General features: G+C 43.0%; 1 protein-coding gene across 1 annotated transcript; it reads right to left on the reverse strand.

The window, feature by feature from the left end:
* Nucleotides 1-4,612: 4,612 nt before the first annotated feature.
* On the reverse strand, nt 4,613-5,805 carry LOC135704799 (uncharacterized). Its single transcript, XM_065226298.1, has 2 exons — nt 5,019-5,805; nt 4,613-4,950 (listed from the first exon to the last, which is right to left on the reverse strand). The coding sequence occupies exons 1-2, from the start codon at nt 5,803-5,805 to the stop codon at nt 4,613-4,615; spliced, it is 1,125 nt and encodes a 374-aa protein (XP_065082370.1).
* Between the last annotated feature and the right edge of the window lie 7,924 nt (nt 5,806-13,729).

Here is a 13,729-nt window from a genome sequence, read left to right on the forward strand (position 1 = left end):
TGTCACCTGTAAGAACATAGCTTGAGCGACCGTCCGTCTCACCTCTAATGGCTCGATTCCCAGGAGACGGCAACGCTCCTCGTACGGTGGCAAGTTCGTTGGGTCACGCCAGTTGAGGAAACGAAGAGCATATCTCACAAACTTGCGTTGAACGGATTCAATTCTAGTGATCCAGCTAGCATGGAAAGGGCACCAAACAACTGAACTTGACTCCAATAAGGATCGCACAAGCGAGCAGTAAAGTGACCTGAGACATAGCGGGTCACGAAACTCGTCGGCAATTTTGAAAATAAAGCCCAATTGTCGATTAGCTCTGGAGATGATGTCATTGTAGTGGATTCTGAAAGTGAGTCTGCAGTCCAAGGTAACGCCGGGATCCTTTATGTGCTCTACACGAGCAAGACAGCGTCCGTTGAGAACATAGTCAAACATGATTGGTTCGATTTTTCGGTGATAGGAAATAATGTTACATTTTTCTATGCTTAGACTCATCAAATTTCTGGAGCACTAGTCAGCAAAAATACCTAACATATTGTGGAGATCCCAGCAGTCCGACAGGCTTTTAATAATTTTGTAGATTTTCGTATCGTCTGCATAGAAAAGGCGGCATCCTGATGGTATCAGCAAGGCGACATCGTTTGAAAAGATCGAAAATAGTAGCGGTCCTAGGTTACTGCCTTGCGGGACTCCCGAGTTGTTTGAGAAAACATCCGATTCCGACGCGCCAATCTTGACATGTACATAGCGATTCACCAAGTAAGATCTGAACCAATCCACAGCAGTTGACGAGATGCCAAGTATCTCCAGCTTGGCCAGCAAGATATTATGGTCCACCGTGTCAAATGCAGCTTTTAGATCCATATACGCCGTATCGACTTGCCATCCTGAATCCATGCATCGCAGACAGTTAGAAGTGAACTGCACCAGGTTCGTGGACACGGAGCACTTCGGGTAGAAACCGTGTTGTTCTGTATCGATATAATTTTTGCAGCGTGCGATCAGAGCACCATTTATGATAATCTCGAACAGTTTTGAGCAGGCACACAGGGAGGTGATTCCACGATAATTTATGACATTCCGTTTATCTCCTTTTTTGTGCACTGGGAACAGATAAGAAAGTTTCCAGCGGCAGGGGAACTCACATTGCTGTGCCGAGAGATTGAATAGCCTCGCAAGTGGAAGGCAGAGATTGGCTACACAACGTTTTAGAACTGATGACGGAATGCCGTCAGGTCCGGAGGCGAACGATAGCTTCAGTCTGCGTGTTGCGGCTATCACCATGTCTTCTGAAATGCACGGAATAACGAAACTAAACACATCACGTGGCATCTCAACAGCAGCATCCAGCACTTGTGTTGGCGAAGCGGAGAAATCGTTGAACACTTGCTTGAAATGACGAGCAAACAAGTCGCATTTTTCTCTTTCACTATTAGCCGAGTCATTCCCGAGAAACATGGAACAAGGCAACCCGGATTCCTTCCGTTTTGAGTTGACAAACGACCAAAAACTTTTCGGATTCGTGCGAAGGTTCGCTTCCGTGCGTCTCACGTGTCGATTATAGAGAAAACTATTGTAATTTCGATAACTACGACTCGCAAAATTGAACAGTCGTTTGTAGTACGGCGAGCGAGAGTTACAATACTTTCGGAGGGCGGCAGAGCGTTGACGTTTTAGCACGCGTAGGCGTGGGTTAGACCATGCAGGCTTTAGCGGAGGTCGTCGAGCTGGGACAATGCGGAAAATAGCATCTTCCAGTGCAGCACTGAAAAAATCCACTGCATCATTCACGCTAGCGGCAGTTTCGATAAATTGCCAAGCAATTTCCGCAAGTGCATTGTTCAATGCAACATAATCGGCCCGGCGAAAGTCCCAAAGAGTAGCACTCAGATGACGGCGTAAAAAGAATCGGCGCAGGTAAACTAAATGACACGACGAGAGCGGGATGATCGGCATCTAGATCAATCAGTGGCTCGACCGGCAAGGAAACAGAAGTGCCCGGTAGTGCGGAATCATTTGCCAGGACGAGATCTAGCAAACGTCCATTTCGGTTCGGAAAAGTATTCACTTGTGTGAACCCGTAAAAGTTAAAACCGTCCAAAAGAACACAGCAAGCAACCGGCATATGCGAAAGCAGTGGATCAATTAATGGTGTGCCACTGTCTGTAATGCGCCACTGCAGACCAGCTTGATTGTAGTCACCAAATACGAAAGCGGGAGAGCAGGGACTTAATTGTGACGAAATTGACCCTAACGATTCCACATGCTCACGGATGATCGTGCAGTCGTTTTTGCGGTCGGGAGGCAGGTAGATTGCGCCTACACTAAGCTTGCTTTGTGGAAGTTCTACGACAATCCACAGCTGTTCCAGTTGACTGGAAATAGGTGACGTACTTACGTAGCTGGCTAGTCTAGTAGATACTGCAATCAGGACTCCGCCACCGCGCGATTTTTGACTGTTTAGGGCAGACCGGTCAGTTCTGAAGACGGAATAGAGTGACCCGAAAAGTTGCGATGAGTGAATTCGGTCGTCCAGCCACGTTTCCGTCAGCACAATCAAATCATATTCGGCCTCCGCAACAGCCAGGAAAAACGAGTCGATTTTAGTCCTCAGCCCACGCACGTTTTGGTAGTAGATCCGGAGACCATTCGAGGAGCAATCACGGGAACTAGAAATCGAAAGGACATCAGGAACCGAAAGCTCGGAATCGCTAACATACTCGCCTGAGGTTGCAGGCCGGAAGCCCCCGATACCATCACCGACCACAGGACCGGGACGATGACGATGGCGGATGTCTGCAGCAAGCGCGACTGGGTCGGGAGGTTCGGAAGCTTCCTCAGTGCCTGTTTTAGGGTGTCCCGGATCCGAGGAAGAGCAGGTGGCGGCATAAACTTGCTGGTAGTTGGCAGGACGGATGCATGGACATGATGTGGCTAGTGTGGAGATCGCAGAACCGGAAACACAGCTAGAAGTTGAAGCAGTATCAGGCAAAGGAGAAGCTGAATCGTCAATATACTTGCCAGTAATAGCTGGTTGGAAGATCCCCGACCTACATCTACACTCAGGGCCGAGACGACTATGCAGAGCGCTGGCTGGAATAAGCGCGACTGAGGCAGAGAAATCAGGGGCTTCCAAAGTGCTATCCACGATGTAAACATCATGAAGCGTTGCACGGGAACACGGAAACTGATCAGGCAAATGACTGTAACTAATGTATGCATACTTGCCTGACGACGATGCTCGGGAGACCTCACCACCGAACTCGACCGCAGGGCCAGAACGACTCTGATGGCAGGAAATAGAACGGCTTTGATGGCGGGAAACAGCTAGCGCGACTGGATCGAGTGGTTCGAGGTCTCCCATAATGCGACAGGCAGTGCGTTCTGGTCTACAGCGCTCCAATTCACAACGCAAAATCCAATTCTGAATCAGCAGACTGGGTCTAGTCCGGAAATGGGAGTTGAAAACTCGGAAGGTCCCGGAATAGGAGAGATCGTGATGGTAGGCGTGTTCAAACGAGGCAACCACATGTTTTTTTAACCGTCTTCAAATTCACGGAACAAAATTCCTTTCGGCCATGTATCCGATCTAAAAGCAGCTTCGCGTAGTTTGGGATCCATTCCGACTTTGTACGAGATGAAGCTCATACGGCTGATGTCGGATCCTTTTTTGACTAGCGGCACAACCTTAATCGGATCTTCACACTGTACACAACCTTTGACCAGCTTCTCGATTGATTCAGATTTCACGCTAGGACGAATACGAGAAAGGTAAAAGCCAAAACAGCCAAGAATAGTGAAGATTGAAGGTCAACTTTGGGTCCAAAAGAACACCAAGATCAGTAATACGTTCTACTCTGCGAAACGTTACATTGTCAATGCAGTAGTCGTAAAGGATTGAACTCTTAGAGCGGTGAAACGTCATCACTGCACACTTTGGAACGCTGATGATGAGCTTATTGCGACGGCACCAATCCACAAACAAATCTAGCAGAGCTTGAAGACGATGACAATCCTCAATCGAGTGAACTATGACGTATATAGCTTAAGATCCTGCATAAACGAGCTTGCATTTAATTCCCAACGAAGCTGCTACGTCGTTGAAAAATAACGTAAACAAAAGTGGACCCAGGATACTTCCCTGAGGTACTCCAGAGGTAGTTCTTCGAGCGATTCAGGACAAATTCGCTCAAGATGATCTCAAACAGTTTGGACTGGCAGTTTACTCCTATGGTAAAATCCATAAGCAAACGTCAGACTGTGCGAGAAACATGGCGGACTTCGTACTATCCTTTCACTCCACTAATAATTCCCATAAGAATCTGTCAATCTTTACTAGAAGAGACGATGTTTCGGCGGTGCCGTCAACGCCAATAGACCTGCCGATGTAGAATAAATTGAATTTGCAACCTCATTTGTTGCCAGAGTACTAAGCGTTACTACTTAACTAGTTGTAAAATACTGGGTAATTTATTTCGCTTCGTTCGTACACCAATAAGTTTAAATATAAATATAGTTGAACTATGTACTTGAATTTCGATTATTTCAACGTATGTTTAACATACAGATATTTTTTTTTTTTTTTCGAATAAAAGCTTCAATTCTGCAGTCAACCCTAGTACCGTCTATTGTAGTTCAACAGCGGGCTAGGTCTGAAGATGATCCGCGTACGTTCCGCCACATCGTCGTCGTACCGCCGCAGGAACCGATCACCAACCGAATGCGCCGGATAGTCGTACTGGTACTCGCGCGGATCTTCGTACACCGTGATGGGTGCATGCGGTGCCGTCTTGAACATCGGTCTCGGTTCGTGGAAGGTGCGTCGCTGAAAAAGTTCATCGTAGTTGCGAACCGGAACCATCGGCGGAAGGCCCGGGTAGATTTCCTGCCCATAGTCGTGCACGTGATGATCGCGATCGTCGCGGAATCCGTCACGGTAATCGTGCAGGTTGCCTAGTAGAACAACATACTTGATAAATTTCCTAGATTTCAACAACAACAAAAAACCAAACTTCACAAACCTCGATCGGCAGCCGCCTGATGATGGAAGTCACGCACCCCGCGAAGATCGAATCCTCCGAAACGATCGTCGTATCGATCCCGCAGCTGATCGTTCCTCAGCTCCTTATTGTACAGATGATCGTTATAGTTGTTCCGCAAGTTCTGCCGATTGTCGAACACCTGCTTTCCACCGCGATCGTCCGAGTCTTCGTAGAACGAACTCTTGCTGCCCGATTCGTCCTTGTGATACGAATTCGTAAATCCCGACTTCACCTGCTTTTGATTGTGGGACTTATCGGCTTCATAGTTCTCACCAGCCAAGTGCTTCACCTTATCCTGCGATACACCCTGGGAGGCATCCGCTATCCTGTGCCCATTCACTTGGTTGTCCAGTGCGTGATATCGAACCGCATCGGTCGCCGAGTTGATCTTGCCACCTTCATCGAACACATGATCACGATTAAAGTTACGCAAATCCTTCCCTCCTTCGGACGTTCCCCTGCTGGATGCACCCTTGAGTAGTTTCGATTCCGACACAACTGCCGTACCGTACGGATACCGGTCCGCATAGGGATACGTTAGGCCACTTCGCACCGATCCGACTAGGATCAACACCACCGGAACACAGTTTAGAATCATATCGTTTAGACACCACGCGCTTAAAGCAACTAACTTGTACCAGTCGAACAGTGTCGTATATATACGGCAGCGGTGATCAATGATCCAGAAATGAAGCCACAAATCGATCGTGCGTCTTCTCTTGTGACCCTCATTGTATGGCGGGGTGGTCGGGTTTCGCCCTGTCATCGCCCGAGAGGGCGTATTGACGTTTCGTCACAGTTTCGTCGCTTTAATTCAGGAATTTCCGCGACCACCAAAGTGTCATCATCGGCTTAAGACGTTTAGGTGGAAGACATGACCCTTCGGAAAAGGGATCATGGTATTTTTTTGGGACAGTTAATTCGAATTCAATCTAATTTCTTCGAACAAGCTCAACGAGGAATTAGAGGTCATTAACAGAGCGCGATCGCGGTACAGTCAGTGGTGTGTTGACGTGGTTCCACTTGATCGAATGCAGCTACGATCACTGGCTTCGAGCTGTGTGACCAATGGATTTGGTCGGTCTAATTGATCAAGTCTCACGAGGTGGCAGATCATCGATGCGTACCTATCGTGAACTGTCTGTTCGCGTATCTAGCTGTAAACTTTAGTTGTTAGGAAAATATCAGCAGAATTGAAATCGTTGAACGCTTGATTTGATTATAAAGTCATAAATTACTGAAAGCCTTTCAACCCTAATATCCATTCTGTTCGACATCGATTTAAAATTAAAAAAAAATGTGGGAAATAATGGATTCTATTGATTGCACATCTTGACTGGATCAGAGCAGTTCCAAGCCAAATGATGAATCGGAAAAACTTGACATTCTCCGATTTGCATAATTACAGGGGATACTCAAAATAACTAGGATAGGCAAATTTTTCGTCAACTTTGGAGTGTTGTAACTTCGTCAAATGAGGTCTGATTTTAATTATTTCAAAAGCATTCAACTGGAAAACTAATATAATTTTATGGTGTTGCCACGAAAATAATCATGGTCACCAGATACCGCAGATTTTCCGGTTTTTCGGAGGGCTTGTCTAACTTTCTAAATTTGTGTTGTGATCTTCTATAGAATGCTGGTTGAAAATCGATATAAATTCACAGAAGCAAGAACCATTTCCAAAGCGAATGATACATCAAGAACTAAAATTGGCATATAATCAACCAAGATATGGCCATTCCCCTGAAATCGGTTCTGTTGGAAGGTTCTGAATGCGGTCAGATATTTTAAACACTCAAAACATACCGAGTGATTTTTTAATCACTCAAAACATACTCATTCTACATGGTTTTTAACCCACAGGCTTTCGATAGACTTTAACCGAAGACTACAAATCAAGAAAACTGGCAACTGTTCCCTTCTCCCATACAAATGTCAAACGTCACTGATAACAGCGCCTCTGACAATCAAAGGTGGAACTTTAAAGCACAAGTGTTAGCGAGACTGCTTATTAACAGTGACTGTGTGTGTGACCTAATGTCACCGAAACAAATAATCATAACACGGTACTCGTTGTTGTTTTTGTTTTGCTCTATAAAGTTTCACGGGAATTTGTATCCTAATCACAGCAAGCCGGTGGTTTTTCAACTCCAACCCGAAAAACTTGTCATGGTGGTCATGGTAGAGGATTGAAACTCGGGAATATTGTTTACTGTGCCTGTTGGAAGCAATCAAATATAAGGAACTACCGTCATTCGAAAGCTGCTGAAAATTCAAGGATTCAAAAAGAAGAAAGATCCGGTTCCTACATCACGATCCAACGGAAGGCGTAGCAGGATCATATGTTGGAGAAAATGAAAATTAAAGGTTGAAGGACTACAATCCCAAACGGTACATATTTCCATTTTAGATATTGTCAGAACATGAAACCACCGGATAGTGATCCTCTGTATGCATTAACAATTCTTGGAATCGACCAACCACTTCCAGAGAATGATAACAACAGTGTCGGATTGGCCAGTGACATTCAAATGGTCAGCGAGTACTAAGCCAAGTTGCCCTCCATTATGGCCAGGTGCCAATGCCATGCGGAACGGGCATGCATTTTACTAATGCACCATACGAATGCTCATAAATGCATCACTAAAGGGCTTAGGAAAAGAGGAAGATAATTCTGAGATAGCAAATTAATGATCGAGGAAGGTCCTACCATCATTGTGCATGGCATCATTGCCATAGTTTTAATTTTCAAAACAAATTTACTTACGTTCAATTTCAGCTGGATTTCTAACTCGTTGTCAGCATAAAGCAAAGAAAGATACGTTTCACTTTTTACGACAATCATAACAAAACCAATAATTGATAGCTAATTATTTCTACCTATGCGTGTGAATGCACTCGTGAGTTAACACACACCATCATACACAGGTTCCACTTTTGCTCGGAAGAGGCGTTGCCCTTACTGTCTCCTGGTTTTTGCAGAGTTGCCAGTCTTCTTGATTTGTAGTCTTCGCTTTAACACTCCGAATACGATGCCTCCAAAAAACGTGTAACGGAAAGTTTACAATGGCATAACTTAGCCATTTCTTGATGAATTTAAAAAATTGTGGTACTTCTAGAATTCCTAGGGTCTGTAGATTATTTTGATATATTGAAAATAGAGTCGTCTACCTTATTCAAAAGCGAAAAGAGTCGTTACCAGTGCTGTTAATTTCCATATCATTCGATTGAAGATGAACCAATACAGCCATTCAATCAATTCTGTGAAAACGAATTCTCACATGACCATATTTTGAAGAGCCCCTTTTTCATTCCATACTCTTCGTCACTGTCAATTGAGTCACTCAGGCTGTGTTCCATTTGGTGAATTTTCACTTAAATTTGACAGATGAAACATTTTCAAATAAACACAGCCTCACTTTAATTTTATACACGACAGTGGAGTATGGAAGAAACCCAGCAAAATAGTCCCGAACAGATAAGTCGACCCCGGTGTAGCGGTTGGCATCCATACCTCTCACACCACAGTCTCGAGTTTAAATGTCACCCCCGGACAAGTCACGAATGACCCAAGAGCGTTAAAGGGACTATAAAGGTCGATGTCGGCCCAATGTCAACATCTGGTTGGGGTTTGTTAAAAGTCAGGTTGGTGTTTTTCGCCGGAATGTCGACCAGTTTATGTGTAGGTTACACTCAATTGAATGACATCAAGCGTTTCTCAAATGAGAATGAACCATGCATGCCTTCGTCAAATGGCTAAGCAACTGATATCAACCATTCGAAGGAGGTCCCCTTCGATAGCGGATAGCTGCTTTTATCATTTTCTTCAAAAATGTTCAATTGATTTTGAGAATTTACAGTACTGGTCGTTACACTGTTTTTTTTAAAGGAGTGTTTATGGGTTTTGTAAGTGGCCTAGGATCCATAAATTACATTAATGGGCACAAATGTTCATAACTACCCAGAATACAGTCATGGTTCCTATATATGGATCCTGGAGACAACGGAACGGTCCTTCGGAAGATTCGGAACATCCGTAAAATTGATCAATCCACGAAACTGATCCTAGAGCTCCGCGTTTTTTTTTTAAACATTAGAAACTGTGATATAAGAAAGAATTTGGGTTCATGACATAAACACGGACCTGGATGGTCATGGGAGCGTGCTCAGGAAGATCCGAAACATCTGTAAAAGTGGTCAATCCATAAAACTGATCCTAGAGCTCCGCGGTTTTTTCGAAAACACTTTGAACTGTGATATAAGAAATAATTTGAGGTCGTGACATAAACATGGTCCCAGATGGCAATGAGACCATCCTTCGGAAGATCCGAAAGATCCTTAAAAGTGGTCCATCCATGAAACTGATCCTAGAGCTCCGCGGTTTTTTTAAACATTAGTAACTGTGGCGTCGCAGCCTGTTCCTCAACCTCCCCCGCTATGTCTGGAGGGGGATATGGAACAAAATTTTGATTTTCTCAAGCGTAATTGGGAAAATTACGCTAGTGCAATTGGCATGAATCAGTGGTCTGCCGAAGATGAACCGAAGAAAGCCGGTTTTTAATATCAGTGATAGGATTTGAAGCGTTGCGAAAATATTTCAACTTTCAATTGACGGAAGAACAGCGTCGCATGGTGAATGGTGAGCAGCAGCTCTCGCTGCTATCAAAGAAAAAGTTGTTCGTCCGCGGAATATGAACCTCACGCTTATTCTGGTCAACTCAAAATTGAGTCGAATGTACTCATCTCAGTGGCAAGTATGGCTACTCAAAATTGAGAAGCCTTATGTTGACTCACTTTTGAGTAAACTACGTTCTCACGTAGACTGAGTCAAATCCTAAGAGTTTTTGTTTTGATTTTTATTCAAGGAAATGGAAATTGCCTGCTCCGGATTCATTCTACCGGAGCAAAAAACGGTTCAACACCGTTTCCCTAAGCAATTCGTACTTAGGTACCTGAAGGCATTTCAGCCGGTTTTGAGTAACATTTTCTATGAGGTTTCCTCCGACATGACTGGCATTTTCTTCCAAGACCAGGATTTTGCTGACTGAGTGGCTTTTACTCAGTTTGACATTTCTCGTTTACTCAATTTTTGACAACTCGATACATCGGACGAAAGTGAGTACGATCGACTCACCTGGTGAGTAAGCAGAAGTTAGCGTGCTTGATCTGTTGGAGTTTCTCTCTGTGAAACAAGAGCTGGAAACGATTGATGAATTCCACACAAAGTTGAAGATGTTGGTGAAGCCGTGTCAGTTGGGGGAACTAGAAGATCGTTTTATTACATACAAAATCGTGACGGCTAATAGATGTCCACACCTCCGAAAGAGGTTAACAACCAATAGTGAAATAACTATCGAAAAAGCCGTTAATGATTGTCGACTGGAAGAAGTTTCTGCAAAGCGGATCCAGCAGCTCGGTTGTGAAAGTGCCTCTGAAGTGAACAAAATTGAGCATGATTGACCGCCCACGGTTGCTACTCTGTTACTGCCAGATCAGCTGTAATTACACAGAGAACCAATAGACGATGCTTGGGACTAGCAATCATCCTCAATGTGTAAAAACTGGTGATCTTAAATTAGGCAATACCAGCGCCGGCCGCGCCCGAACACAGGTCAAGAAAGGAATGGGAAGGATTGTGTTGACATGACACTCGCTTTGATGGAAGCCGAGAAATCCTCTGCACATCCACGAGGAGTCACTGGGATGTTGGGTAAGAGGGTAGGGTTTGCAGCAAGGTTCGTTTTGGTAAACGATAAACTGAATTGATGTTTAAACGATAGGGAGGGGTTACTGTATAAATAAATAAAAAGGAATGATCTCAGCCAAATAACCAAGTGGAGCTGCACCAAAAGCAACCGGCCAAATTCATATTATATTATAATAAAATAAAAAGTAAATAACAATGATAAGCTATTTGATACACCTTCTGGTCCTTCAGGATCTACAGGACAACTTTTTTCTAGAAATGAAAATTATAGTTATATAATGATAGTTATATAGTGATATAATGAGATTTTAAAAATGTGAAATAAAACTAATTTACTAGTCATGCAATATATAAAATAATGTTAAATAAACAAGTATTACAAAATACAAATAAGCTCGATTTCAATTAACCTCAATACATTTAACTGATTTCAACTTCTGATATTTTATTGGAATTGAAACAAACACTTTATTATGCACCATGGAATTTCTTAACGCAATATGGAATGCTTTTTTTAAAATATTGGTAAACTTTCATAATGCATCAATAGTCAGAAAAATCGAGGTTATTTGGACAGTTAACAGTTTTTATGCAATTGTAATCATGCATTCCAATGTTTTTTGTATTTTCCTGAACGAAGGCTGAAAATAGTGAATCATTATAATATTAATCTAAAAATGTCGAAGAGCTGAAAATAAACTTAAAGATTTAAATCAATGCATCCAGCCTAAACGGAGGGCTCGCGAACACAATAAGCTTCCTCATAACTCATATTCAGAATTTGATTAAATAAGTATTTACAAATATACAAATAAACATATCAATAAGTTATGTAAGGAAAGGAAAAATTAAATGGTTAATTTCACTGTCATATAAACGTTAAACATACATTAGAGAAATTCAAATGATGTTACGTTGCTTCTTCCAGTTGTGTTTTGACCCTGTTATAAATATTTATCAATGAATATTTAATAATAATATAATAGGACCTAGGATGTATTCAAACTCAAACTATATCAAGATGGAAATAAAATCATAGTGAATTATTCGTATACACCTAACCGTAAAAAGCCGAGGAACATGCATCATGCGACCGTGGTCATCACTCTGACAAATGAAACGATGAACGATGAACATACATAAATCTCGAATACTCCCCCGAAGGGACGCATCCACTCCCGCAAACAATGCATCCCATCGTCAATCCGGAGCAACCAGCATCCCGCCCACGCATGCCAACACCACCATCAGATAGGAGAAATTTTCCCCTACCTGATGGCGGCGCCACAACGCGCGGGCGAGCCACCAACCACACCAAACCGACAATCAAACGCACTGCCCACAAAAGCAGACACGACCCCTCGAAAATGCAATCGAGAAATGTGTAAGAACAATCTTCAACTGGAACATACTCACCAAATCAATGCATCCGGGAGCGCATTCCTGATGCTTATCTTTCTCTAGTCATCTCTAAACAACCACAACTAAACATCTTTCCACTCTGTGCACAAAGTAATGCATTTTGCAAAAACCTAATAATAGATCCACGCGGTCAAGTACCAGCTCCACCGTTACATTTCTTGGGTCGATTCTAAGCTACAATAAACTATCAAACATGACCAAACACAATCACGATAGTGAAATCGAAACTTAAACACACGAAATCTTTCCAATTCAGACACAATAGTTAGCTCCAAAAGCTCTTTCTACACATCAGCCAACACTACTAATAGCCTCACAATAATTATATTTAATTTTCCTCCCGCCGATTCTAGCCGCACAAACCGCCAGAAACACAAAATTCATATAGAACCGATCGCTTACTTCCACACGGTAAGAAAAAATACTCAAAATTAAGTTTAAAAAAACTCAACGTTGGGTTCTATCATTTGAGGTCCGCCGTTGAGTGAATCAGAAAAGCGGCGTTGGTTAAAATTTACTCAACTATTGAGTAATAATAAATAAACTCAAATATAAGTTTATTTTCATTGAGGTTGCTTTTATGCGCCTTTAACAATTTCATTTTCACAAGCGTTGATAGACGAGTGGTCAACACACGGGCCCCGTAATCTCAACGTCCATGGTTCGGTTCCAGTCTGCTCCGTTTTATAATTTTTTTGTCAACGCCAGGATTACTCAAAATTGAGTTTTTTTCTTTAACTTAATTTTACCTAGCCCCACGGAAGCCACGTGATGAGTGAAAGGAACTCAATTTTGGGTACTTTTTTCTTACCGTGCAAGCTCTGCTTGATAGCAACGATCCACACTACACCCACAGCCTTTTTTCTTTATTTTTTTTCCGTCATCCCGTCCGTTCCCGATGCTTTTTCTCACTCGAATTTTCTGAGGATTATCCATTCACAAAGCCAATGCTGCTGCTGGCTGAAAAACAAGATCCAGCAGAGCAGCATGCTATATGCGCGCGATCTTCCAACTTGCTTCTCTCTCTTCTTTCACCACGCTCTTCTCGCACCAGCTGACACGAATTCCGCGACGGACGACGAAATGTGATTTTTCTCATCATAGCGCACCTCCTCTTGCGGGCAAAATTAAAGGGGAGAAACAGAGAAAAGAACACATTTCACATACACTACAACGCGCCCCGGCCGGTGAAAAAAAACCAAGCAACCGATCGAAAAAAAAACATCATGGTGGACGAAAGATTGTTCTAATTCGCGACACAAATTAGGACCACCGATCGAGAAATTACGGCTTTTCTCAAAAATAATTTCTATATCCTATGAATTCTAATACTATAAACTAATACTTGACAATACATTTCATATTTAAAGCCGTATAAATCACTCGAAAAAGAACAAATTACCGGACGCACTTAAGACATCAACCGATCACGAAGGCAGTGTGGCCAGATTTCTCCCCTCTGAAGTGAACAAAATTGAATCGAAAAAGGAAAGAATCGAAGGAGAGAAGAAGTGTAAATTCTGTGGAGGACGTCACGTCTTCGAAAAGGGTTCTTGCC

This window comes from Ochlerotatus camptorhynchus, unplaced genomic scaffold (assembly GCF_037179485.1).
Source record: "Ochlerotatus camptorhynchus isolate MF236.1 unplaced genomic scaffold, CSIRO-AGI_Acam_v1.1 ptg000248l, whole genome shotgun sequence".
Taxonomy (NCBI): Eukaryota; Metazoa; Arthropoda; class Insecta; order Diptera; family Culicidae; genus Ochlerotatus; species Ochlerotatus camptorhynchus.

Bases quoted from the DNA above. Each gene is read 5' to 3' on its own strand.
- LOC135704799 (XM_065226298.1), bottom strand. From the start codon at position 5,805: ATGACAGGGCGAAACCCGACCACCCCGCCATACAATGAGGGTCACAAG. The intron at 4,951-5,018 runs GTTTGTGAAGTT...TTGTTCTACTAG, and splicing joins TCAGGCGGCTGCCGATCGAG to GCAACCTGCACGATTACCGT.